General features: G+C 32.7%; 3 protein-coding genes across 12 annotated transcripts; 2 read left to right on the top strand and 1 right to left on the bottom strand.

Annotated features, from left to right (window-relative positions):
- The first annotated feature begins 1292 nt into the window (after positions 1 to 1292).
- Positions 1293 to 12931, top strand: LOC149907804 (cilia- and flagella-associated protein 57-like). The gene is made up of 22 exons (XM_090102909.1): positions 1293 to 1357; positions 1438 to 1587; positions 1737 to 2016; positions 2092 to 2208; positions 3249 to 3406; positions 3712 to 3824; positions 4141 to 4246; positions 4654 to 4795; positions 4874 to 5078; positions 5160 to 5377; positions 5446 to 5594; positions 5668 to 6082; positions 6155 to 6295; positions 6365 to 6505; positions 6591 to 6734; positions 6812 to 7043; positions 7144 to 7337; positions 7619 to 7715; positions 8134 to 8303; positions 8487 to 8666; positions 11985 to 12179; positions 12793 to 12931. The coding sequence occupies exons 1-22, from the start codon at positions 1293 to 1295 to the stop codon at positions 12904 to 12906; spliced, it is 3726 nt and encodes a 1241-aa protein (XP_089959035.1). The 3' UTR covers positions 12907 to 12931.
- Sc2 (trans-2,3-enoyl-CoA reductase Sc2) lies at positions 12914 to 16397 on the bottom strand. Its single transcript, XM_090102910.1, has 5 exons — positions 16112 to 16397; positions 15667 to 16028; positions 15363 to 15579; positions 13820 to 14012; positions 12914 to 13451 (listed from the first exon to the last, which is right to left on the bottom strand). Exons 1-5 carry the CDS (start codon positions 16115 to 16117, stop codon positions 13324 to 13326), a joined length of 906 nt encoding a protein of 301 aa, XP_089959036.1. The 5' UTR covers positions 16118 to 16397; the 3' UTR covers positions 12914 to 13323.
- A 537-nt stretch (positions 16398 to 16934) lies between these two features.
- On the top strand, positions 16935 to 25101 carry Hsf (Heat shock factor). 10 transcript variants are annotated; one of them, XM_090102903.1, is made up of 11 exons: positions 16935 to 17180; positions 17665 to 18123; positions 18219 to 18416; positions 18540 to 18735; positions 19141 to 19633; positions 19879 to 19947; positions 20296 to 20401; positions 21033 to 21104; positions 21642 to 21717; positions 22864 to 22941; positions 23963 to 25101. In XM_090102903.1, exons 1-11 carry the CDS (start codon positions 17076 to 17078, stop codon positions 24136 to 24138), a joined length of 2028 nt encoding a protein of 675 aa, XP_089959029.1. In that variant the 5' UTR covers positions 16935 to 17075; the 3' UTR covers positions 24139 to 25101. The 10 variants fall into 10 exon arrangements, with proteins under 10 accessions (XP_089959029.1, XP_089959026.1, XP_089959032.1 ...); XM_090102899.1 differs by having other exon boundaries at positions 16937 to 17180; positions 19027 to 19633; XM_090102900.1 differs by lacking the exon at positions 19879 to 19947 and having other exon boundaries at positions 16936 to 17180; positions 19027 to 19633.
- Positions 25102 to 25728: the final 627 nt, after the last annotated feature.

The raw sequence follows: 25728 nt of genomic DNA, 5'->3' as shown, positions 1-25728 counted from the left end.
TTATTCATCGAACGGTCCGCATTACTAATTGCTATGGCCCTAATTATACTAAAGAGAGCAAAACATTTCCAATGTAATTTTATTTGCATTTACATTTTCAATTTAGAGTTTAGAGCACTGAAGAGCGTGTGTTCCGAGCACACGTGTCAGACGTGAAACTTCTTTGGCAAGATTCAAAGATACCAAAATCGTCGTGGAGTCAAGTCAAGTCGATGTGAACGTAAATCGTACAAAACTTTATTGTACAAAAATTCTGCATTGGTAAGTATGTTGTCAGTTTTATTTTGAACTAGACGTATAAAATTTTAGTCTAACAATTAACATACCGAATTAAATCTTACACTAATAATGCTCTGTTTTAGTGTATAGACAGTGAAATTTATGTGAAAAGTGCACATACATGACATAATATCAATGGTCGTTTGTTACCATAATTAGAAGATATCGTAGGTAGTTACCTATATATTTTATTTTCAATGATCGAATCATCGAATCCTCGAAGTCAAAGATCCATACTAAATGTTTTTCCTATTTCTGGCCACTGTGTCGACTATATTATATAATTTAATTCCAAGTGAAGTGCAAAGATTAGCTAGTGGTTAGATGAGTTAATAAGAAGACTCGAGCGTGTGCTACAAAAGGAAGCAGCGACTTACCTCGGAAATTGCAAATGGGATGGAATGGGATGCTCTACTACAGATGACATTGAGCACCAATCATAATATAGACTCGAGTTAAATGGCAAACACGGAATAAATGATGCGCATTTTGCTTGAACTTCACATTATTATGGATTTCAATATCAAATAAATATAGTTTTTTGTTTTCAATAGGACTCTCGATTAAAATGGAACTTGCAGCAATTATTACAATTCAACGTAACTTACGTGGTTTAAAATAAATGACACGTGGACACGCAATCGGGAAGATGTATTAGATAATGATATTAACTTTAGTAGTGTTTCAAAAGTCTATTAGCTTAATATGTATATCAAGTTATTTAATTATTATATATTCCAAAAAAATAGGTAGGAAATAATCTGATAAATAGCGGTAATTGAGCGGTAATGAATAATGATGGGAGAATTTTAAAAATTCGTCATAAAATATTTAATTTCTTATTTCACAGAATATTTACATATAGCTCATAATTGACCTACTTTTTAATCCATTTGAAAATTTGATAGCTACCATGGAAACTACATAAACAAATAATCAATTCTTGAAAATATATCCTTGAACGTGAAGATTGTTTTGTATACTATTTCTTTATAATCTTATAATTTATTGATATGGCTGTTACAACACCGCCAAACATTTCCGCAAGGTTTTTTTATGGACTACGCACTGACATTCAGTAAGATAACACATTCTGTAATTAATAATGTAAATACATATACCTATTGAGGCAAATGGAAAGCTTTATTTTTCTTCTAGGTACAATGCACATTACTTGACAGATTCGGAAATAATATACCCTGCAGGTGGAGTGATTGTTATACATAATCACTTACAAAAGAAGCAGAAATTCATTAGGCTCCAAGATAAACACAAGCCGATCAAATCCCTCGTATTAGCACCTAACAGGTAGGGTGTAGTTGTAAAAATTGTAGTTGTGGTTAATTGTTTAATCTTATCGTACCTACCTAATTTATATCAAGGTTTAGATAGGTATCTAAACATTATACGTAACTTCCGTGAAAACGATCATTGTTTAATTGATTATTCCCCTTTAGGCGTTGGCTCGCCCTTAATGAAATAGCTGAAGAGGGCCAAAAACCCTACATAACAATTTATGATTTAACGACATATAAGAGGCGAAAAATACTGACCGTACCATTCGAAAATTCAACTGCAAGGGAATTTGCTTGTGTGCAATTTACGTTTGACTCTAAATACCTTGTCGCTATAACAGGAGAGCCGGATTGGTATTTGTATTATTATAACTGGGATAAGGGTAAAGTAGAAAGTCATGCTAAAGCGCAAAACCCTAGTGGTCAGGGGATTGTTGAAAGCGTAAGTTTCCTTTTGGTATTTTGGAGTATTATTTTCAGATTTTATATATTTTTTCATTATTTAAAATCCAAATAGGTGCAATGTAATCCTGCGGATGCCACTCTTGTAGTTATAACTGGACCTTACACATTTCGTATCATGAACGTATCCGAAACGGTATGGCGTCAGTGGGGTTGGTGTAAAGCAGAAAATGTGAGTCAAACTAGATACTACTTACGACAAATAGAAATTAGAATTGTTCAGTTCAAGCAGTTTTAACATATTCTAATAACGATATTATCCAACAATAAAAATAAAGTAATAAAGTAAAAATAAAGGTATTTGTCTCACAAAAAAAATGTATCAGAGCTCTGTGCGGTTTGAACCAAAGAGACAGTTGTAGACCTCTGTTTAGTAAATTACGGATCCTTACTTTAACTTGCATGTACATAAGAGAAGTATGTTTATTTGTAAAATATCACCCGGAATACTTTAAGAAGAAAGGAGATGTAAATTCGCATATGTTGACAAGATACCAAAACAAATTACATTTCCCAACGTGTAGAATTAACAAAGCTAAAAACAGTGTAATATTTATGGCTATTAAAATATATAATAAAATACCGGACAATTTCAAGGAACTACCAGTAAACTTTTTCAAAAATAAACTGACGAACTGGTTGATGGTGAAACAATTTTATGACATTGAAGAATTTATGACTTTTAAGTAGTGTAAACTGAATTGTGTGTGATAAGTGTGTGATATAATCGTGTTAATCGTAGTGCGTTCGCGTAATTGTGAAAATTGAATTGTGTGTACATTTAAATAATTAGACTAATCAACTTTCTTTTTCAATATTTGCACACCCAATCAATGGGTAGAATGTATTAGCCACATAATATTGTAATTAAAAACATCTATAATTTGTAACTACATTCTTGCAAATAAATATAATTTGAATTTGAAAAAATTTAAAAATATATCACATTATAATATATTTTTATTGTTGGATAATATCGTTATTAGAATATGTTAGTTTATTCATAACATGTAAATGTATTAAAACACGCAGATTCACAAGTCCGGAAGGTTTGAGATCTAACACTGTATTACTAATTCGATTTGATCCTTTGCTGTAAAAACTAATATAAATGGATTGATTTACACCTGAGACTTGTATTGTATTATCTTGAATAGCACATATTATAATGCTCAGTTATATGAGTGAACTAAGATAATTTTTTATAAGCAGATAAACATAACAAGTTGCATGTGGTTAACGCCGGATCGCATAATGTTCGGAACGGATAACGGAGTTATTATGATGGTGGAGAACGGTGAATTGAGGCAGAACTGTATCTTCCAGGCATTTGATGTTACGGAAATGTCTCTTAAGAAGGTTGAAGCCGAGTAAGATTATAATTTATTGTTACTTATACTATTTTTCAAACCTTTATACGGGATATTTACTGAAAAAATAAATGTTATGTATTCATTTATATTTATTTGAAAGCACCTAATCCTTTTATAATGTTCAGGCATTACTTTTGCCTGAACAAATTTCGAAGTATGCATTAGGTACATAGGTAGATATTAATTTATATCGGTACTGAAATCTGAATAGATGACAGGGACACAAGACTTGTTCCTTAAGCCACTTGAAAATTCATAATTTACTATACCTACTAGTGGTAAATTAATATCTAATTTTACAGAGCAGATGAAGGTGATAAGACCAGTGTTTCTACTAAGCAAGAGAGTAGCAGCGACCAAGGCTCCACTCATACCGACACACACCCTGTTACGTGTTTCGTTAATTTTCCTAAAGGTTAAATTTCTTTTCCGATCCATACTATGTAAACTATAAGTGCATGCAATGTATTAATTTATACATATAAAGTAAAAAAAAAAGATCGTATTAGCGGTATTTAGAGTTCATGAAACCAAGCTTAACGTAAAATGGAATACCTGAATAATTTATAATTGTACAGTTAGAATACAATTTAAATAAATTTTATATGCAAGTCACTTGTAAAGGTTAAATTTACTGCACACTTTTTAAGATCATCATTTTGTAAAAAAGTAAGATTGTAAAAATAATAGTGTAAAGTTATTAATTAAAATATTGTATCTATTTCTTACAGGATTTGCGTATGCATGCGGACCAGGTTACGTACACATGTTCGAAAAGGAAACGCCTCACCATTGGAGAAAAAGAAATCTCTTCCGTATATCCAGGAATTCCTATAAGTATGTGATAGTAAAAAGTTGTTTAATGCACAAATTCTGCGCATGTTGCTTTAGTTATAGAATCACAATTAATTCGATATTAATTAGAACGTTTTTTCATTATCAACAATGTTTTTTTTTTTTTGCGTTATCGTATATAACGATGTTCGATTCCTGTATAACGATGGAATTTTTTACATAAATTTCTGGCCTCGATAGGTCTTTGAGTATTTTTCGCTATTAATAAATTACCTACCATTCAAGTCTATTTGAAAAACTCACCTGTAAATGTGTCGCCCTGAAAAAATGGCACTTTTTTCAAGTTTATACATTTAATACAAATCATAATACGCCTCGTTTGTGTTGTGAAATAAATATTCTTCTTTTCTGAATTAATTACAATACTCTCAACCTCTATAATCCTGCAGACATACCAGAGAACATCCATTATGGTCTCCACTCGATGCTATTCAGCACATAGCAATAGATCCTAATCAAGAGACATTATTAATTACAACTTTGAGAATACAACTATATTATGTTAAATTATTTGGACAACATATGCTGCAGGTATTGTAAAACTATCTTCAATTTTATACAATACTCAAATGTCTTTATATTGAATTAAATGATATTTGTTGTGTGAAGAATCCAGAAATTGCGTTTACCGAGCTCGGTCCAGCAATGCATTACGGAAGTATCAATTCGCTCTCAATGTGCGCATGGAAGCCGATATTCATGACGTCTGGTGAACAGGATAAAAGTATTAGAATATGGAACTATATGACAGACGACGTAGAGCTCATTAAACTCTATCAGGAGGAGATCCATTGTGTCTCGTTGCATCCTTCTGGTAATTGTTTACGTTTATTTTTAGGTTTTTGTGCTATACCGATTGTATACGTATAATTTTCTAAAACTGGCTGTATTTCAGGACTCTTTGCAATAGTGGGATTCTCTGATAAACTTAGATTTATGGTAGTGTTGATCGACGACTTCGAAGTGATGCGAGAATTTCCAATACGCAATTGCAAACGTGCAAAGTTCAGTACAAATGGGCACATGTTCGCAGCTGTTAATGGGCAGATCATTCAAGTATTCTCGTCAATTTCTTTTCAAAATGTATACAATTTGAAAGGACACAATGGCAAAGTGAGTACACGTATCACGACGTAATCATTACTTAAAATACTTTTTCAATAAATAATACTTTTTCTTAGATTACTTGCCTGGCGTGGTCTGCAAATGATTTAACGCTAGTTTCCTGTGGCTCTGAAGGTGCAGTTTATGAATGGAACATGTCCTCAGGCCAACGAGTTGGAGAGGTTATTTTAAAAACTAATCAATTTAGTGCATGCGCAGTTAACAGGTAATCGAGATTTTTGTGTGTTCTCCATATATAAATTTCATAAGACATATACTAATCATTTTTATTGTCTCAGTAACGGAAAAACTACGTATGGTGTGGGAAGTGACGGTGAAGTAAAAGAAATCGGCGCAAACACAATAAGAAGGAACCTAAGTCTTATCGGATGTGGACTTGACACAATAATACTCTCTCGCTCGGACCTAATGCTGTTTATCACTGGAGGATCCGGTGGCGTGACTGCCGTACAATTGCCGCTTTTGGACAAAGCTATATTTAACGAATTCCACATGCATAACAAGAAAATAACAAGCATTGCTTTAGCGTATGATGATCAAACATTAGTTTCAGTAGCAGAAGATTCTTCTATCTGCTTGTGGAGATTAACAAATGCAGACGGTAGAGCTATTGCTCTGGATAAAGACTTTGCATACTCAAAGGAAATTCTTATCAGTAAAAAGGATTTACAAGAGAAGATCAATAGTATAAATGTCAGTATTATTGAAATTCTACTATTGTTATTGTTTGAGAAAAGCCTAATTTTAATCACATTCATATTACAGTTGCTCAGCACACGTATGAGTGAATTGGAAACAGAACACACATATCAACTTCGACAAGCTGAGGCAACGCAGGCTGAAAAGCTTAAAGAAGTACACGAAGGGTATTGCGCGGCGATTGAAGAACTTAAAGAGAAAAATGAGGTATAATTAAACCCATATACATATTCTAGAGCGTTCAGGACTTTAGATAAAAGTGGCCTTGTTTTTTAGCAAATGGAAAATGAACATACTCACGAAATTGGTATGATACAACAAGATATTGCTAAGCTGCGGTCTGGACATGAAAGAACATTGCAAGCTTTAGAAGCTGACTTTAATATTAGACTTATCAGCGAATATGATAGATATCAGGTAAGGAATATTTAAGCCATATAAATATCGCAATTGTATTATTATTGTGAATTCACTTATACTTCTTGATCTTATACTTTTGCAGAGTTTAGAAGATAAGACGGCAAGAATGAGAAAAGAATATGAACAAAGACTAGAAGACTTGGCTGAAAGTAAACGGCAAGCTTTACGTGAATTAAATCATTCATTTCAAGTAAAACTAGAGGAAAAAGATTTGCTTCTTCAAGAGGTATTTCATTAATAAACAAATTTAAACATTATTAACTGATGTATGTTTATTAAAACTTTATTCAATCATATGTTTAGCTGCAAGAACAAGCTGATATGGAAAAAAAGGAACATGAAACAATCAAATCGTCCATCGAAGAGGACGCTGATCGTGAAATAATAGAAATTAGAACTGCTTACGAAGTGCAACTGAAAGAAGAGAAAGACGCAAATGTGAGACTCAAAGGAGAGACGGGGCTTATGAAGAAAAAATTGATTTCTGCAAACAAAGAAATTGACGAGTTTAAGCATCAAGTGTTGCAACTAAAAGGTAAAGAAAATTATCTGAAAAAGAAATGTGTATACTTAAATGTTTATAGTATTCCTTTTTGGTGTGCATCTAAATTATTTTTTTTTAATTTGTATTAAAGCCGAACACAAACAATTTCAAAAAGTCATATCTACTCTGGAAAGAGATGTCGCTGATTTAAAGAAAGAAATATCTGAAAGAGATAATACGATTCAAGATAAAGAAAAAAGGATTTACGAACTAAAACGTAAAAAGCAAGAACTGGAAAAGTACAAATTCGTATTAAACTTTAAAATTACAGAGCTTAAAAATCAGGTAAGATATTTTATTTTCGAAATTATTCTCGAACTTTATAGATGAATATTTATATTTTTTCGATACGTAGATTGAGCCCAAAGAGCGTACTATACGTGAATTAAAAGTACAAATTGAAGATATGGAAAATGAAGAACTAAAATTACTCAATGTCAAACATGATCTTGGTATGAAGTTCTTAAAAACGCATCTAAAAGCTAGTTTATCACCTGGTCACCGTTTGATAAAAAAATTACAGCTGTTTTATATTTATGACAATTAATTTTTAATTGTTCCTTTAGATAGCACCGTTAGAACGTGAAATCAAAGAGAAAAAAATACGTATATTAGAGTTGGAAGTATCGTTAGAAACTCTACTAAAGCAAAAGGCCTTCCGTGGTAAAATAAAGTTCAACTATTTCAGTTGTAATTTTTTTGTTATAAATTATTGCGCACAAATCATTTAAAATTTGATAGGCACATACATAGGTACATCGGCACGGAAAACATAGTATACTATACTAGTAGCATAGGTTTGAATATCACATGTAGACATTTACCACCTCATTTTATTCGATAATATTATGATGTTACACTACTTTAAACTGTTACTAATAATTAAATTGTATTTTTCTCATTTACCTACCTGTTTTATTTTTTAAACTAATTTAATTGTAGAAATACGATTCATTTTTTTAGTAGTAGGTAGTAGATATCAATCTTTAGTTTACCTATTCACGTTTTAGTGAACTAAAAAAAAATAAACCTACGCATATGACTATTAGCACTTTAATAATATCATGTTATTTAATTTCAGAGCTTAAAATCAGTCAGCTGAATGAAAAACTATCATCGGCTAAGAAAGATTTCGTGACGGAAGCGGAAAGAAATTTAACATTGAAAAATACACTTAAAAAAATAAAAATCGACCTTCACAACATGACGGCGAATTTTCAAGATCCAATGAAATTAAAATTAAATGTTAAGGTTAATAAATTTATAATTATAACTTTCTATTCAATTTTAATTAATAAAAGTGAATTAGCAGAGCAACGTTAGCTAATTTACGTTTCGCGAGAAATCGATGTGTGGTACACTTTCACAAATAAATTATATTCGAATCACGTGACTTTACTATCACTACATATTTTTTTAATTTTTTTGTAACAGGAACTATTCCATAAGTACGTGGAGGATATAGATTTTGTGAGAAGTCGCATAGCAGAAGATGAGGCGATACGTGAATTCAACCGACAGCGCGACCACCTCGAGAAGCAAGTTGCTGCATTAAAATTGCAACTATCGAAATCCCTTGACGGATCTAAGAGTGACATTGGAAAAATTATGGACGTTAGTTATTTTGTTTCACGCATATTTTAATTTAGTTAATGTTAACTAGCTGACCCGGCATTGACCGCAACGAATGTTTCCTTATGCATATTTCTAGATTGCAAGCGCGGATCCAGGGGGGGGGTCACGGGGTCATGACCCCCCCCTGGGCTAGGTCCACGACCTAAGTGGACCACTAATTTAATATTAACTTTTTTAAATTAACAAATTAATACTGTTCAAATTATGTGTTTATTGAATTTTGAGACATAAAAGTAATAATAGAACAATGAAATCAATTACAAACGGTAACGGAAGAGAATATAACAAAAATTATAGAAAAAGTTTATTAGGGTCGACCTGTGGTCGTAATTTAAGGACAAATAACAGGTTTTTCGATTAAAAAAAAACTATAACTGCGGAATAAAGTGTAATGGTAAAGTTGTATGTAAGTAATTAATTTTTTTTTCTACAACTTTTGCTGTTACACTTTTCACACAAAACCTCAAATATCGAAATATCCCAGTTCGTGGATAAGACATAAAATAGCAATTTTTTTTTTCAAATGAACACTATAAAATACAGTCAAATTACAACAAAAAATCGGCCAAGTGCGCGTCGGACTCGCGCACCGAGGACTCCGAGCAAACATATTTTTTCATTATGTTGTATCTTACAATTTTGTTTAAAGGATTTTTTTCTTTATCTGTGCTTGTAAGTGCTTAAGTCGTTGCTTTTAACCAAATTTCAAGACTGTGTTTACGGGAAGTACCTTGTAGGTTTTGATTGATGATTCCCTTACAAGTAGTTGCGAATTACAGAATATGCGGCTCTAATTGCTTTTTCTTCAGATTGCTTTGACATAGAATTTGAATTAAATAACAGATTTAAGTTATTATAGACCTGAGTTCTGATGTAAATATCAATTAAATACATGTAGACGTTCATGAGTAAAGGGATTGTAAGTTTAAAATTATTTAAAAATATATTTTTATTTAATTTAATTAAATAATTAGGGTTTTCGCAGTTATTACTACATCTGTGCTATAACTCGATACTTTTTACTCAATTTCAAGACTGTGTTTACGGGACAGGGTGCTCCCTGCAGGTATTGATTCCCTTGCTAATGTCGAAATCCTACGGTCTAGGTCCCTTGATGCTGTGAAAAATTCAAACGTTTTAGCCAACGCAATCAAAAGATGCAGCTGTAATTGCTGAAATTTTTCGACACTCCCTAAAAAATCAAAAGCTACAGGGTAGTTCCCGAGTACACAGAGTCATGAAATTTAGTACAATCAAACGTAGACTAGCTTACCGCCCGTGGCTTCGCCCGCTTTCTCTAAAACCTTATAAATTATATACTATTCCTCTTGAATCACTCTTTCTAATCTTTAAAAAAACTGCATCAAAATTCGTTGCGTAGTTTTAAAGATTTAATCATACATGTGCCTATGTCCCTAAAATAGGCACAGAGATAACGACTTTGTTTACTAATTGCGAAAAGCATGAATTTTTCCTTAGATTATAATATAAAAAAATATTTAAAAAAAAATTTTACTTACAACCCTGTTACTCATGAACGCTGACATGTATTAACTTGATATTCATACCAAAAACTTACGTCTAAAATACCTTTACGCTATAATAAAATCAAACTTCTATGTCAACGAATCAGAAGATACAGCCGTAAATGCCGAAAAATTTCGCAAATTTCGACATTCGCAAGGGAATCAAAACTCAAAACCTACAGAGTACTTTCCGTAAACTCAGAATCTTGAAATTCGGTACAAAGCAACATCTTTAGGCCCTTCGCTCATGGAGCTACTCAAAAATGACTGAATTAATCAGTAATTACGATTACAAACCAGTTACAAATTGTATCTCGCATACAACGCTACTCAAGTTATAAGGTTTCAGTCACTTATCAATGTTTGCTCGTTCATTTTTATCATAAAAAACAAAGAAACTCGGGAAACCAGTAGCGTGGAGACCGACACGACGCGTCGCGCGTGATTTGTTGCTAACGCATTACTCACCAGTTAGTAACTAGTCGCGTCGTGTGCGAATCTCCATAGAACATGTATGGGCTGTGACACTCAGGCAACTCGTTAGTAATTTGAGTTTGTGACTAGTTCTTTTTGAGTAGCTCCATGAGAGAAGGGCCTTAGTACAGATACAGGAATAATTGCAAAAATTAAAAAATCTATACATCTATACAAATATTATAAAGAGGAAAGGTTTGATTTTTTGTTTGTTTGTTTGTTTGTATGAATTGAATAGGCTCCGAAACTACTTGGCAGATTTGAAAAATTCTTTCACTGTTGGAAAGCTACATCATTTCTGAGTGACATAGGCTAGGTTTTATCCCGGAAATCCCACGGGAACGGGAACTATGCGGGTTTTTTTTTGAAAACGCGGGCGAAGCCGCAGGCGGAAAGCTAGTATATTATATTTTTCAAGTTTGTCTGCCTGTGAAGACCCTTTTTCTCAGGAACGCGTGGAGGCATCAATCTGAAATTCATACCGAATACTCAAATCTACGGTTCCTTATAGCTGTGAAAAAATCAAACTTATAAGCCAACGCAATCAAAAGATACAGCCATTTATCGCAAATTTCGACATTATCGCAAGGGAATCAAAATCTATAGGTATTGTACTACTTCCTGTGAACACAGAGTTCTGAAATTTGGTTAAAAGCAATGTCAGCACAGATGGAGGAAAAATTGCTAAAACATACATTTTATGCTTATCAACATTCGCAAGTGTTGCCAGGAATCAAAACCTACAGGGTACTTCCCGTTAACACAGAATCTTGATATTTAATCTTTATTTTATAGAAACTTAGGGCGTATTCAGAAAGAAAGCTTGAAACTTATAAGCGCTTATCGGCGCTTGTCATGTTCATATATTTTCCTGTCAGTGCTGGTAACCCGCGCAGGAAAATATATGAACATGACAAGCGCCGATAAGCGCTTATAAGTTTCAAGCTTTCTTTCTGAATACACCCATACGTCTTATAGCACAGATAAAGGAAAAATCGCAAAAAGCATAAATTTAATATTAAAACATATAAAAATGTTTGTACGGAACTCTTGGTTCGCCAATCCGACTCGCACTTGACCATTTTTTTTAAATCTACGTATCAATTAAATTACCAAAATATAGCTTTTGAAAATTGACCACATCTATGTGACCCCCCCCCTGGCACTAAAGCTGGATCCGCCCTTGCTAGATTGTCAAATAATTTTAGAACTACTTATAAATGTAGAAGGAATTTAAAGAAAGTGTTATTTTATAAATACATTATAACCCGGATAAAATATAATTCCAATATTACAGGAGAATTGTACTCTTCTAACGGAAATAAACAACTTACGCACGGAATTAAAATCTACCCGCACAAGATGTTTTCAAATGGAATCCATACTCGGTCTCTCGGCGAGATACATACCGCCCGCCACAGCACGTGCTAAATTGAAACATGTCACGGAAGATAGAGAGAAACTTGATGAAAAGTTTAAACAAAAGATTGAGGTAAAATTTCATGTATTCACAAGAGTTTGATTTTCCAGAAATAACCGAAATAATTAAAATAAATATGAATAAACAGATTAGTTTAAAGATGTTAACAACCATATTTAAAATTAATTTTAACGTGGGCATGAGTAGTAGATATAGATAAGTACATACACAAACTATTTAGTATTTTGTAATAAAATCAACTTTTGGGTGGTTATTATTTCATTATACAGTTTCCTCGATTGCTCATAATCCAGTAAACAAGGAAGCAGACCTACGAGTTTTAATAGGTCTAAATAAAAATATTGTACCAACATTTAATAGTACTAAGGTATTAGATACTTAATAGCACAAACGTGGTGTCCTAGTGGTTTTCATTCGCACGTATAGATAAGGCCTTTGAAATGACCACAGCAGTGTTACTACGCTGATCGTGTAATTACATATATTCATACCTAAAGATAATGTTCTACAGTGATAAATATTATTCGCAAATGTCCTCCTTGTGACTTAAGATAACTTTGATTTCATCGTTATGTAATATTTTTGTTTTTCTTATGCTTGTTGTAAAATAAGGTGACCGGATAATATTAAATAACGCAAATTACATTATATTAACGTGTTTCAGGAACGAGAGGAAATAATTGTGGCCCTTAAGGAAGAAAATGAAAGATTGCTCGGGAAAATGCGGTGTGTAGATGAACCGGAAAAAGATGAGGGACCTGGTGCGAACGTTAATTAAACTATAGTTTTCTTGTTGTTATCCTTGTATATTATATTAAATTTGAATATGACCTTAATTATTGTTTCATATAACCCATCATATACATAAAAAAATAATATTGCAACATCAAAGTTTTTTACTAACAATCAACATAATCATACGAAAGAAACATAATTGAGCGCAATTATTCATTCTCATTAGCATTTTTTACTAGACAAAAATAAGAAAAAATCCCTATAACATTCACCATTTACAAAAACTACATGTAACACGCGCGTACAAGAGTACCGTCACCTACTGGATTAACATTAAATTATGTAAACGTGACGATCGTTATAATTACCGAAACTTGTTAACCTTCAACGCGTTCCTAACGAAATATATTATTTTTATAATTAAACAAAGCACTTGTGCTCGTATTGGTTAGACCATGACTTAAAGGATGAAAGGCAAGATGGCTTTACGTCCTTTAGGGTAGTCGGGGAATTCCTTCTTATAGTTGCGGTGCTTGCCGAGCGCCCAAACTGACATCTGATACAAACCCACCACTGCGAAAATTCCAGCTGAAAATAATACGTATTCACATATTATGATTATGATAATTTATACTTACATCATTATAATACCTAATATACATGTACTTGTACATATGTTCAAAATCTTTAAGAATGTATGCTCGAAAATTCATTTTTTTTCCACCTCAATTCACCTTCAATTCTTATTATCCACAATAAGTTATCCTTCTTCATCATCATTTTTATTGTAAATTAAACTTGTATTAATTAGTGAAACTGAATTCAACCTCTGTGGGCGAATATTTTTTTTAAATGACTGCTGTCTTATATATTTAAAAATAGGAAAAATTGAAGAAGTTGGTTAATAAATAAGGTTTATACAAATAGAGACAAACATTAGAAAAATAATGACTTACCTGGAGCACATTTCGTCATAATAGTGAAGAAGAGCCAAGATCCAAACTCGTAGGTGTAGTTAGGACAGGAGACAAAGTTGAATAGCTGTGTGAAGGGATTGCCATCGGGCACAGGGATGCGTCTCACTTTGGTGCCTGGGGGTCGCAGGTTCTTCAGCAGAATGTGAATACTAAAGTTACCCAATTCACAGATCTGAAACAGTTCAATAGCTTGGTTAAGAGTTTTTGATCTTAAACAGTATGGATGTAATATTAACCTCTGTATTCAAAATAATTAACAATAGCTGATTAAATAAATCAATACATAATATATGTTCGTCATCATTTTGCTATACCTCAATCGATTGTAAAACAAGAGATTTAGAGCCCTTTTGACTTTGAAAAACAAGTCATTACACAAGTAATAATTTTTTATGTGTTATCAAAGTATATGGTCAATACGTTGACCTTACCATAAGTTTAACCCATACATTGTTTACCAAAAATATTAGGAGTACAACCAGTGATGAATAAAAATGCTACAATGTCAAATATAGAAAACAATTTTTTCATTGAATTTTTTATAAGTATTTTTTGTTTATAAGTGAAATCAAACTACGTGTTTCAAACATAACGGTGTTGACACTAACAGACTGTATAGACAGTTTTAAACTACATACATATTACAATGCTGGAATAAAATAAAATAAATGCAAAAATAAGTGTGTAAAACATTCCAGTAAAACATAGCAATGTCAAATAACCAGGGAAAAATTACATTAAGGACCAGTTCTGCATCTAGATATTACATGTTCTGCTTAGCTTATGTCTCAATTAAATTGTAAATTATTAAAAATAATATAAAAATAAAGTCAAAAAGAACATCAAGGATATAGGTATTTAGCAAATTGTGATACCTGCCGTTACTATTACTTTCTTGTTTTCCTTAATATGGATAAAATTTGTAAAGCTTGTTTATCCTTAGGTATGCAAGGTTGAAGCCTTTTAAATATTTAAAAATTTAATCAAGGTTCTTGAACGGACATGCAAATATTTATAATTAAAATATACATGTATTGTCTACATTTGTCTTACATACATACATTGTCATGATATTTTGTAAGTATTTAAACACACAAATAAAATGTTAATTATACCCTATTCTAATTTCTACATGTAAATTATATAGGCACATTGAAAAACATTACATATTATTATAAATTCTAAAAAATCATATGTTGGCCATTTGTTTGTTGCTCAATCACATAGAAAAAATCCTAAATTATGCATTATGGCTTATATAACATATTTTTTTATCTAGTACTTAATATTCAACCAAATTGAATGATCATATATTAATAAATTATAAATAAATGGATGCTTTAATTGTTGAGTTCGTTAACATGCCAAACAATGACTGTAACTATTCATAAATAAAAGAAAGTCTAGTTGCATTCCAACTCGAGAATGGATTGAAATAATTTAAACAAACTCTTAAAAACAACTCTACAAAGATGGACAGGGGACAAGCAGCTAGTGGTAGATGGAATTTTATCATACTTACGGTAAAACCTGCTAAACCAACATACACACATGTGTTACAAGGTGCTGTGTACAGGGGGTGGTTGATGTGATATGCAATGTACAATGTAAACGCCCAGTAGTAACAACAGTTCTTGAACAAATTCCTCAATGGCATAGTCCCATGCGAGAAACGATGCACAAACAATGTTTCAAGCAATCTCTTAGCATAATGCACTGACCAACACAGTGCAGCAATGCTGAAATAAATTATTATGTTAATTCACAATATTAATGTGAGGTAAGTAATTATGTAAATAATGCAAATGAATGTAAATCACACATACCTAGGAACGGACCAGTGTGCCGGGGCACTTTGTTCTCCATATAAAATCCAAGGTCTTTGGTAAGCCCACAAATATACAAATAATGGTCCAGCATACTCAGCCAAAAACACATTTTTCCAAGATATTTGAGGACCTAGGTCTTGAAGGTAAAGTTTAGCCCCATTATCAATATTTAATGATTTCAATGTAGCTTCATCCTTTAATGATCTTCCTTTGGACTCTAATTTTATAGATTGTCGCTCTGGATATAATGACTTTTTCAAATTCTTATAAATTTTATCTTTTACATCTTTTATGGTTGCGTTATCATTGACATTTATTTTTCCGATCGGCTTCGAACCGGCGACGCTTAATATTTCAATCTAAAACAAGATTGTATTTATTAGAATATATAAAAAAAATATAAATTCAATAGATAATTACTATTTTATTGAGTTATAATTACCTCCATCCCGTTTCACTATTAATATATTGTGCGAAATTTACAGTTTAATGCACCGCACTTGTCAATAACGCTGACATGAATAGCTATAGAATAGATCATACGCTATCGGTACCTACTGAACGCAGTATGCTGATTGAACAAATAAAGGCAAAGGTCGAACGAAACTATTCAAATGACCAGACACTTCTTACATGAAAATCGTAGAAAATCGTGTAAAGAGTGCGGACTGTGACCGTAAAACTCGTTTTAATCGTTGACGTAGTATTATAATTAATTCTTTACGCAAAAGCAAATTGAACGACTTCGATTTCTCGTACAAAATTCAACTCTATGAGCTAGGCGGTAAAGCATTCAATGATGATATACGTGTTGACAGTTGACACAAACATTTTTTAATTCTTTTTCCTAAGAGCTAAGATTCATTGCTATATAGTTTTAGGAATGGATTAAGTTATTTGACTATTCAGCTTTTAATAATATATTTTAATTTAATAAATGAAGCAGAGTCACTGTGAGAGTCACCACTCACCAGATCTATTTTAATGATACCAAAATCAACAACCTAGACAATAAGGTTTATTGATTTTTTTTTCTAAAGAGTTCATGCATGGGGCAAAAAACTGCATGAGTTCATAATATTATGCATTTTGATTTTAATTTTCACAGCTTTTGGAGAATTTTTGCTGTTTGTAATAAGAATATTAGCATAACTTTGCTTTGACATTTGTAATTCTGAACGCGAGCCTAATTCGCAAAATATTTGTGTTGGCTAAATGTTTTCTATCCATGTGTGAGTACGCAATATTGTAGTGTGCTATCAATATACAATTTTATTATTGTGTTTATGTGTTAGTAAATTAAATGGCGATTCGTGGATAGATACGTATTTCACCGAAATAATTTATTAAAACATAACATTGAATTTTACGGATAAAGTGTAATATAAAAGTTTGGGGTTTTTACAATGCGTTCAATAGTTGAAATAGGAGCTAGTGTCCCAGCTTTTTTGGGAAAACTATGGAAATTGGTAAATGATTCAGAGACCAATCATCTGATTTCATGGAGTCCAGTAAGTATTTTTCCGCTATTAAATTATACAATTTCGTTTTTTGTAGAGTATTCATAAAATATGTGCATTATTTATATATAATATGATAAGGCTTTTACATTAGAAAGTGATTTCAACCTATATGCTAGACGCAGCTGACAAAACGTCATTGAGAACTTGATAAATAAATAGTTGGTGTCACGTTTTATACCATGCTTTAGGATTTAAATTTTGTGCAAGCATACCTTTTACGTTTCGTTACTTTCCGTACAAAGCAAAAAAGATGTATTTCTTTATATTTGTGAACACTTATATTTTGTATACATATTTAGAATATTGGGAATACATTAAATACAATAATATAATTATTAATGAATAGATAGTTTATCTTGAAAATATGATATTATTCCTTAAACTGGATACTAAGAATGATATTTAACATATCAATGATACTAAATATAACTTCTGAATATAATGAGGAATACAATATGGCATATTTTTTTAGGGAGGGAAAACATTTGTTATAAAAGGTCAAGCTGATTTTGCCAGAGACCTTTTACCACTTTACTACAAACACAACAATATGGCTAGTTTCATCAGACAATTGAATATGTATGGCTTTCACAAAATCACATCTGTTGAAAATGGTGGCCTGAGATATGAGAAAGATGAAATTGAATTTTCTCATCCTTGTTTTATGCGCGGACATGCATACTTATTGGAACACATTAAAAGAAAAATTGCAAATCCAAAGTCCATCGTGGCTAGCAGTGAGAGTGGGGAGAAAATACTTTTAAAGCCAGAATTAATGAACAAAGTATTGGCCGATGTCAAACAAATGAAAGGCAAACAGGAAAGTCTTGATGCCAAGTTTAGTGCAATGAAACAGGAGAATGAAGCTTTATGGAGGGAGGTGGCCATTCTCAGGCAGAAGCATATCAAGCAACAACAGATTGTAAACAATGTAAGTAGATTAACTATTATTGCTGTGTCAGTATTTGTATTTTATTTTTATTTAGAGGATGTTATATAAAATCATATTATGTGTATTTGTTACAGTTGATACAGTTCTTAATGTCACTTGTACAACCATCCAGAGCACCTACTTCCAATGGCAACAATGTGGGTGTAAAGAGGCCATACCAATTGATGATCAACAATGCAGCTCACAACACAAATGATGCCTATCCAGGCAAAGTAAAAAACATTAAACTTGATAAAGAGACTGTATTAGACGATATAAATGAGGATAATTTGGTTTGTTTATTTTTAATAAATAGTATGGAATTATATGTTGGTAATTTAAGAAATTTAATCGAATGTTAAATGTAATTTTTTTGGTACTCCATCTTCTCAGAACTAATGAAGGTCATATTTTAGGAGGATGGACCAACAATACATGAACTGGCACATGATGACATATTGCACAATGAAGCTTCCCAAGATTCCTTGTACCCAGCTAGCTTTGTGACTGTGGGTTTGTCACCACCAGTCATGACCTTGAACAATGCTGATCCTGCTACATTGAATACACAGTACCATGTCACCATGGAAGATGGTGATGACTTGGAAGCAGGTATGTCTTATTATAGTCATATTCAAATTGACTTAATGGTTCAAACCCTTTAACAATTCCATATTTATTCTTTTAACTATCTAAAACCCACTAAGCATTAAACACTAGGAAAACATAGGTGAGTAAATCTTAATATTAAAATCAGATTCATTGTTGCGTTATGCTATTTTCGCAAATTTAATTTTTTTGGTCATTATTCAAGCTGTATTTGTTTTCGTTAATTTTATTAATATTTTAATTATTTTTATTACCTTTTCTTTATTGGTATTATAATAAATATAATGTCTTTAGATGGATCAAGAATAAAATACCCAATGAATAGTGGCAATGGCCCATTACAAGCTCCTAGTAATCAACCTATTGTTACATCTCCATTACCTACAAACACTTCTACATCTCCAATAGGTCAGGCTTCAATGGAACAAGGAGTGAATAATCTGGCCACTACATCACCCAGCACATCCAAAGCAAAAGCCAAGAGCAATGGGAAGAAAAATATCACTGGAGCCAAAATTCATTTGACAGCAAATAATTTCAATTCAATGAATCCATCTGCTGATTTCAAACTACCAGCTGAAATATTCGCTAGTGATGACTCAGTCAGCGATGCTGGTATTGCGACATCGGAAGAACTTAATGCTCTGCATGAAGTCATAAATGGGAGCGACCCCATTGTATCCACATCAAAGGATGAAATGCTTGGAGGAATTAATATCAAAGTGGAGAAAGTAGCCGAGCCTGCCAAGTCATCAGGAAAGAAGACGAAAAAATCCAAAGATTATTCTCAAAATATTAACTTGGCTGACATAAAGACTGAACTGCAGGATGAATTTGACTGGAATAATATGACTTTGGCAACGGTACACAACAATGCAAACATAAATAAACTACAGACTATGTGAGTATTACGTTATCATTAAAAACGACAATAACTATCATTAAAAACCACAATAACTAAAAAACCGGGAAATAAAATAAATAAACTTATTTAAATTATTTGTTGTGGCATATTTTCCTTATCTAAGACACCTTTCAAAGAGACAGAAGGGAATTGGCCTAAATAAAAAGTGTCTTATTACTTTATACAATAAGTCACCTTATAATATTGCCTCAGTTTCAATATATTGTAATTTCGGTATTCAGGTATAGACGAGATAACAACAACCAAAACAGAGAGGAATATACATCCCACATGGGATCGAATTCAAACAAGTATGTGAAATGACTGCTAATTCGACAATATTGCTCCAGTAGCCTACTATAAATATTTATTGACACTCTGGACTTGTTAATAATTAAATAAATATAATGTTTTAAAATTGTATTGTGTTAAAATAAATCAATAAGTATCTATAATAGACTGCTCTGAAATAAGCTTGATATAAATGTATCATTAATACCCAATCAAATAAGAGTCCTATTAACCTTTTATAACAATTCCCAAAATATATTGTTATTTTTATTAAAAAAAGAAAAAAAAATATTAATAAAATAAACTTGATACATTGAATAGTAGGTGAAAGGGGAGGAATACTTGGCATAAAGCATTTTATTTTTCAGGAATGATATTGATGACCACCTGGACTCAATGCAAACTGATCTGGAGTCATTACGAGAGCTGCTCAGAAGTGATACATACTCTTTAGACACCAACACGCTATTAGGGGTAAGTGCAATAAACATACTATAAATTTTCATTCCATAGTTTTTTATTCGCATATTTCAAATATAGTTTATATTTTAACTGTACATTTAATTAATCAGTAATTCAATTAACTATGCATATAAAGTGTGTATATAAAACCAATAATCAATCCATGTATATAAATTACATAACATTTATTATTGTATGATGTTATGCTATTCCGTTTGCCGCTTTTATTTGAAGTATTGAATGTTGCGATAACACGCAGACACATCACGCACACAAACGTGCCGCGATGTAAACAGTGACGTTACGCGCGCTAATGTTGGTAGCACTGGGGCAGGTCACGTTGCAGCTAACGTGTAGGGGCCGCGTGCGAAGCCTTGTGCGACCGCCGACTGGCTCCCCCAGCCACCCGGCAACGTTATAACGGGTCGACTATATAATTACCTACATTCGTATATCGATACACTCTATAGATAGTGAATGCATATCGAACGTGTGTTGAGCAAAACATCGCTTCTATTAAACTCGTTTCAATAATTTGATTCGCGCTGTAGGTAAATAAAATAATTATAGGTACCTATCATATAGGTACAGGTACCTACATAGTCACTTGAATTGTTTTCTAAAAGATATGTATTGTCCATAGAATGCTGATACAAGCGTACAGACGATGATGTGTCTCAACCCAAGTTTACATCAGCACATTCAAAATGAACATGTAATAAATAATTTTAAACCGACATTTTATTTAGTAATTGTAGACATTTATGTCTTTTTTTGTTTGGGTTCCGCACGAATAGGGCAGACATGGCGAATAAATGTAACAAACAGTTTTTATTGAGACAAATCATTGCAACATGATTGTTTTTATTTCAATGAAAGGAAATATGATTAAGTTGCGAAAAATAGGACACTTCGCATTCAAGACATTCTTTTCTTTATTTAAACTAGTAAGGGTAAATAGTAGTTACCGGAATTCATATTTCAATGAAAATGTATTATTAGTATAAGTAACTTGTGAATTTTTTAAATTTATTTGAATTAGTAACTTAACAATAATGAAACTTACATACCTACTGTATTTGAAAATAAAAGTATATTCAAATTAGTGTGTTTAAGAGGGACTAATTTATTCAATTTATATGTTATTCTATTAACGCGAAAGCGGAACCCATTTTGAGGCATTTTTTGCCCTATATTAAAATTGATTTACTTCTGTAACATTTAAAGACAATGTCATATTATGTTATTCCAGCTATTCGGATCTGACGATCCCTTCTACGGTTTAACATACAACGCCGCCGACGAACGAGCGAAAACATGCAATAATGGTGAGTTACTGGGCGGTAAGCCTTCACTAAATAATTCATTGTCACTTTAGACACAAGGTGCGACGTGTGTACGGTAAAATCTACTTATCTGACATCTGTTAAATTGTACTGTGTAGTCCATAGTTATTGTTACTGCTAATTAAATTCATTAATCTCAATCTAGATCTTGCATACATTCTGTAGCAGGTTTCCTGAATATCTCCAGATCGTCGAATGTATCTGTCCGCAGCGGGCACCTACTGACCCATAAGTATTGTACAGTTTCAATATCAGTTGATTATCTTGTATGTTAAATTGTAGATACAACCAAACAGTATCCGATGATTGATTTTGATTGGCTGATCGGTAGCAGCGATACATCGTCGGCAAAGTAGCCTGTCCCTCAACCTCAACTCACAAGATTAACAAAACCTCACCGCCGCTCATCCCAAAATGTTGGATATATTTTATTTGGTAAAGGGGTTACCGTTAGGTCCGGTGGCAACTAATCATTCTGTTATACCATAGTATGTCGTTTAATGTATATTATATTAAGGCCTCCCCCACATTGGGCGTAGGCCGAGCGTACGCGTTTCCTGAGCGTGCTGCCGGCGTCGGCGCGGCGCGGACGTCGCGTCAGCGCGCCGTCTGTGGGGCGCGGGCGTCGCGCCATCGAACGCTATGCAAGCGCTGCGCAAGCGCCGCGCCGACGCGACGTCGTGTCTAAAGCTCTCGGCCGCCCGCGCCGTGCCCCTCGCACTCATTGCCCTCGTCGTCGCCCGCTAGGGTCAGTCACTAGAATGGATTCTGACGCGGAAACACTGCTGTTAGCTTTACTTCTCAAACGGAAAATACGCCCATGGAACGCCCATGGAACGCGACGTAAGCGCGGCGTCTGCGCGGCGTTCACACAGCGCCCGCGCGGCGCTGGACAACGCGTAGCCCGCGCCCCACAGACGGCGCGCTGACGCGACGTCCGCGCCGCGCCGACGCCGGCAGCACGCTCAGGAAACGCGTACGCTCGGCCTACGCCCAATGTGGGGGAGGCCTAAACTATGTTATAAGCTAGGCCCGTAAATCTTAAGTATTAAGTTTGATACGATAAACAAATATACTAGGTTGACTAAAATTAAATGGGTTTATATAATTTTTAATTGTTAATTAAAGCAAAGAAGATGAAAGGTGAGATTTCGAATGTAACCTGTGACGAGAATCGCGTCCAGAGCCCGTTCGCTGAGGACGATGGTAGTACTCTTATTACATATTAGCATTTTTATTTGAAACATTAGGTTTGTGGTTAATTTGCACGTAAAATTGTAGTGTAACTCAGCTTTAAGTTAATAAACCGCATGTAAATAGCTGCTGAGGTGGAACACCTTCAGTTAGCTCTCGCATGTATTGAGTGATTTTGTATCGCGGAAGTTATGGGAAGGATTTCTTTTAACCATATTAAGCACAATATGCCTATAATATAATATACGACGATAGATCTATCTTTATATAAATAGAGCGAAGTTATTATATTGTTCCTTAAACCGCACATGATATTTGGCACGAAAGCCAAGACAAGATTATGGTGTAAACGAGTGTAGTTTGTTTTATTTCAGTTAAAGGTTAAATTCGTTCTTGCCAACTTATTTTGCTTATAACGAATGTATCAAAGCTTAGCGTATTTAGTTTATAAATAAAACTAGTTGCTATTATAATTTACATTATTGTATTTTATTCTACCATAATTATATGTTTATAATGTATTACAATTTTTTATTTAGCATACCAAAAATATGTTTAGGTGCTTATAATCATATTTGGGTACAAGTTTACATTTTATTAGTAGGTATAGCCTTTTATAGTTTTATTGATAAGGTTAGTCTCTTTACAGAAACCTTTTTGCTTGTAAGTTTTATTTTATATTTAATCTTAGTTTATTTGTTTTAGCACTAAGGCATATATTATAGAATTATTTTTAAACATTATAAAGAATTTGCGAATAGCTTTTGACGCATTAATTTCGCAGCAGTAGCGCTCGATTGATTTTTGCTTGAATATTCCTATGCTCTTTATTACATACAGTAGTTATGCAGTTATTAACTATAAAGGCTATGTCATAATCGGACTAATAGTCAACGAAAGGCACAAGGCTCTCTGGTTATGACCGTGTTTTCAGTGTTACGTAATGACGAATGACATAATGCGGTAGAATAACGGGTGACCGGAGACGCCTCTTAAATAACACACACTAATATATTTCTTGGGCAACTTTCAGCTGAAGGGAATCAGTTAATCTCGTATACAGGGAATATTCCAGACTTTGAGGATTTAACTATGCCCGAATTGGAGGGTGAGAATTCCCAGGAGGGTTGTTTGTCGCCGAGCCCGAGTAGCTCCACGCTTAACACCCCGCAAGTCGAACTTCGCTCGCCATCATACTTGAGGCCGTGAATTTGCCGCTGGAAGAACTGCTCGTCATTAACGCAAATTCATTAAACATAGCTTATTTTTATCGAAAAGGGTTTTTTAACTTCACTAATTTATCGCCGTATAATATGTGAAGTGAAGTGCACGATTGTAAAGATGTTTGGTGATCGTGAATTATTTTTGATATGTGAAATAGCATGTTTACATCGTGGACTTCACTTTTACTCTTTCATTCCCCTTATTAATAATCCAAATTCAAATTATTATGAATAACTGAATGAAGAATTGATTTATTTAAGTCGGTCAAGCAGACGCTCAATGCATTTCTTATATATTCACAATCATTTTGCTTTTAAAACAGTTAGTTCTCCATTTCACGATGACGTGGGAAAATGATTTTTACTTGAACGAGAGTTTATAGACTGGGCACGTCATGTACAATTAAGAAATACGAATATTCATACAAAATATAATTATAATTAAATATAATGAATTTCTTTGAAATTGTGTAGCATACATGATGTAACTTTATGTAAGTACCAAATATTCTATAGCAACTGTTTGGAATATTGTTATTATATTGCGTCTCATATACAATAATATATTATGCGAAAATTTAGGATAGATTGGAATGTAAAATATTTGTAGATATAATGTATTTAAGGCATAAATAATAAATACAGTTTATACTTCTCAACGTAACACTTCTTGTATGTATGTCTATCCTATACAAGAAAGGATAATATGATAATAGTTGCAGCTTGGTGCCTTATGAAAGTAACGTTCGATATTTTTATACATTAACAAACAATGCCTCTTTATATTATGTAAATAAAACAATTATTAAAATTTATGAAATTAGACTAAACAAAAATAATTTATTTTATTTTCTGTTTGAAAATTTACTTTTTTCGGGAAATTATTAAAACAATGTGTACTAACTCGTAGCTTCCTATTTTGTAACTGTTTGATTTTTTAACTTACAATATTTAAAATATTTACCACTAGGATATTTAATTACACAGCATCATTTCCATAAAATAACTAATAATAATAAAATATCGTGCCATTTGACTAATATTTTTACGTTCTTTGTGGTAACGTAATATACCTATAAAGTTTTGGTCGTTCTTACGTTTTATCTTTTGCTTTTATAAATACGGTGACATCCCAATAAAATACATCACAAATACGTTTTATACATGGACGTATAATAAGCATTTGTAATTTAAATAATATAAATTTCTCATAATCTTTGATCAAACGAGCAGTATGACTGCTTCATTGTTTTTAGTGTGTCGTTTAGGCTCGTTAAGTTTGTGTAAATGTTAGTTTTCAACGTGAATTTCTTAATTAACTAATATCGTTACTATTACGTTAAGAGTTTATTACATGTTATAATGTGTATATTACCAATATTTTGCATTCGCAAAAATAACGCTATTTAGAAGATTAGAGTGTAAATTGATGTTTCTAAATCCCAATATGTCTATAATATTTTGTGTATTGTACATAAGACAATTATTACACATCTTTGTATATATTTACTTAAAAATGTTTAACATGATTTCGATTTCGACATTTTGTGTATGAAAGTAATTTATGATGAAAGAA

This window comes from Colias eurytheme, chromosome 6 (assembly GCF_061535395.1).
Source record: "Colias eurytheme isolate Ceu_HAF_F1 chromosome 6, ilColEury1 Martin Lab GWU primary, whole genome shotgun sequence".
NCBI lineage: Eukaryota > Metazoa > Arthropoda > Insecta > Lepidoptera > Pieridae > Colias > Colias eurytheme.
The sequence above is the reverse complement of the archived record's forward strand: the minus strand, read 5'-3'. Positions and strand labels throughout refer to the sequence as shown.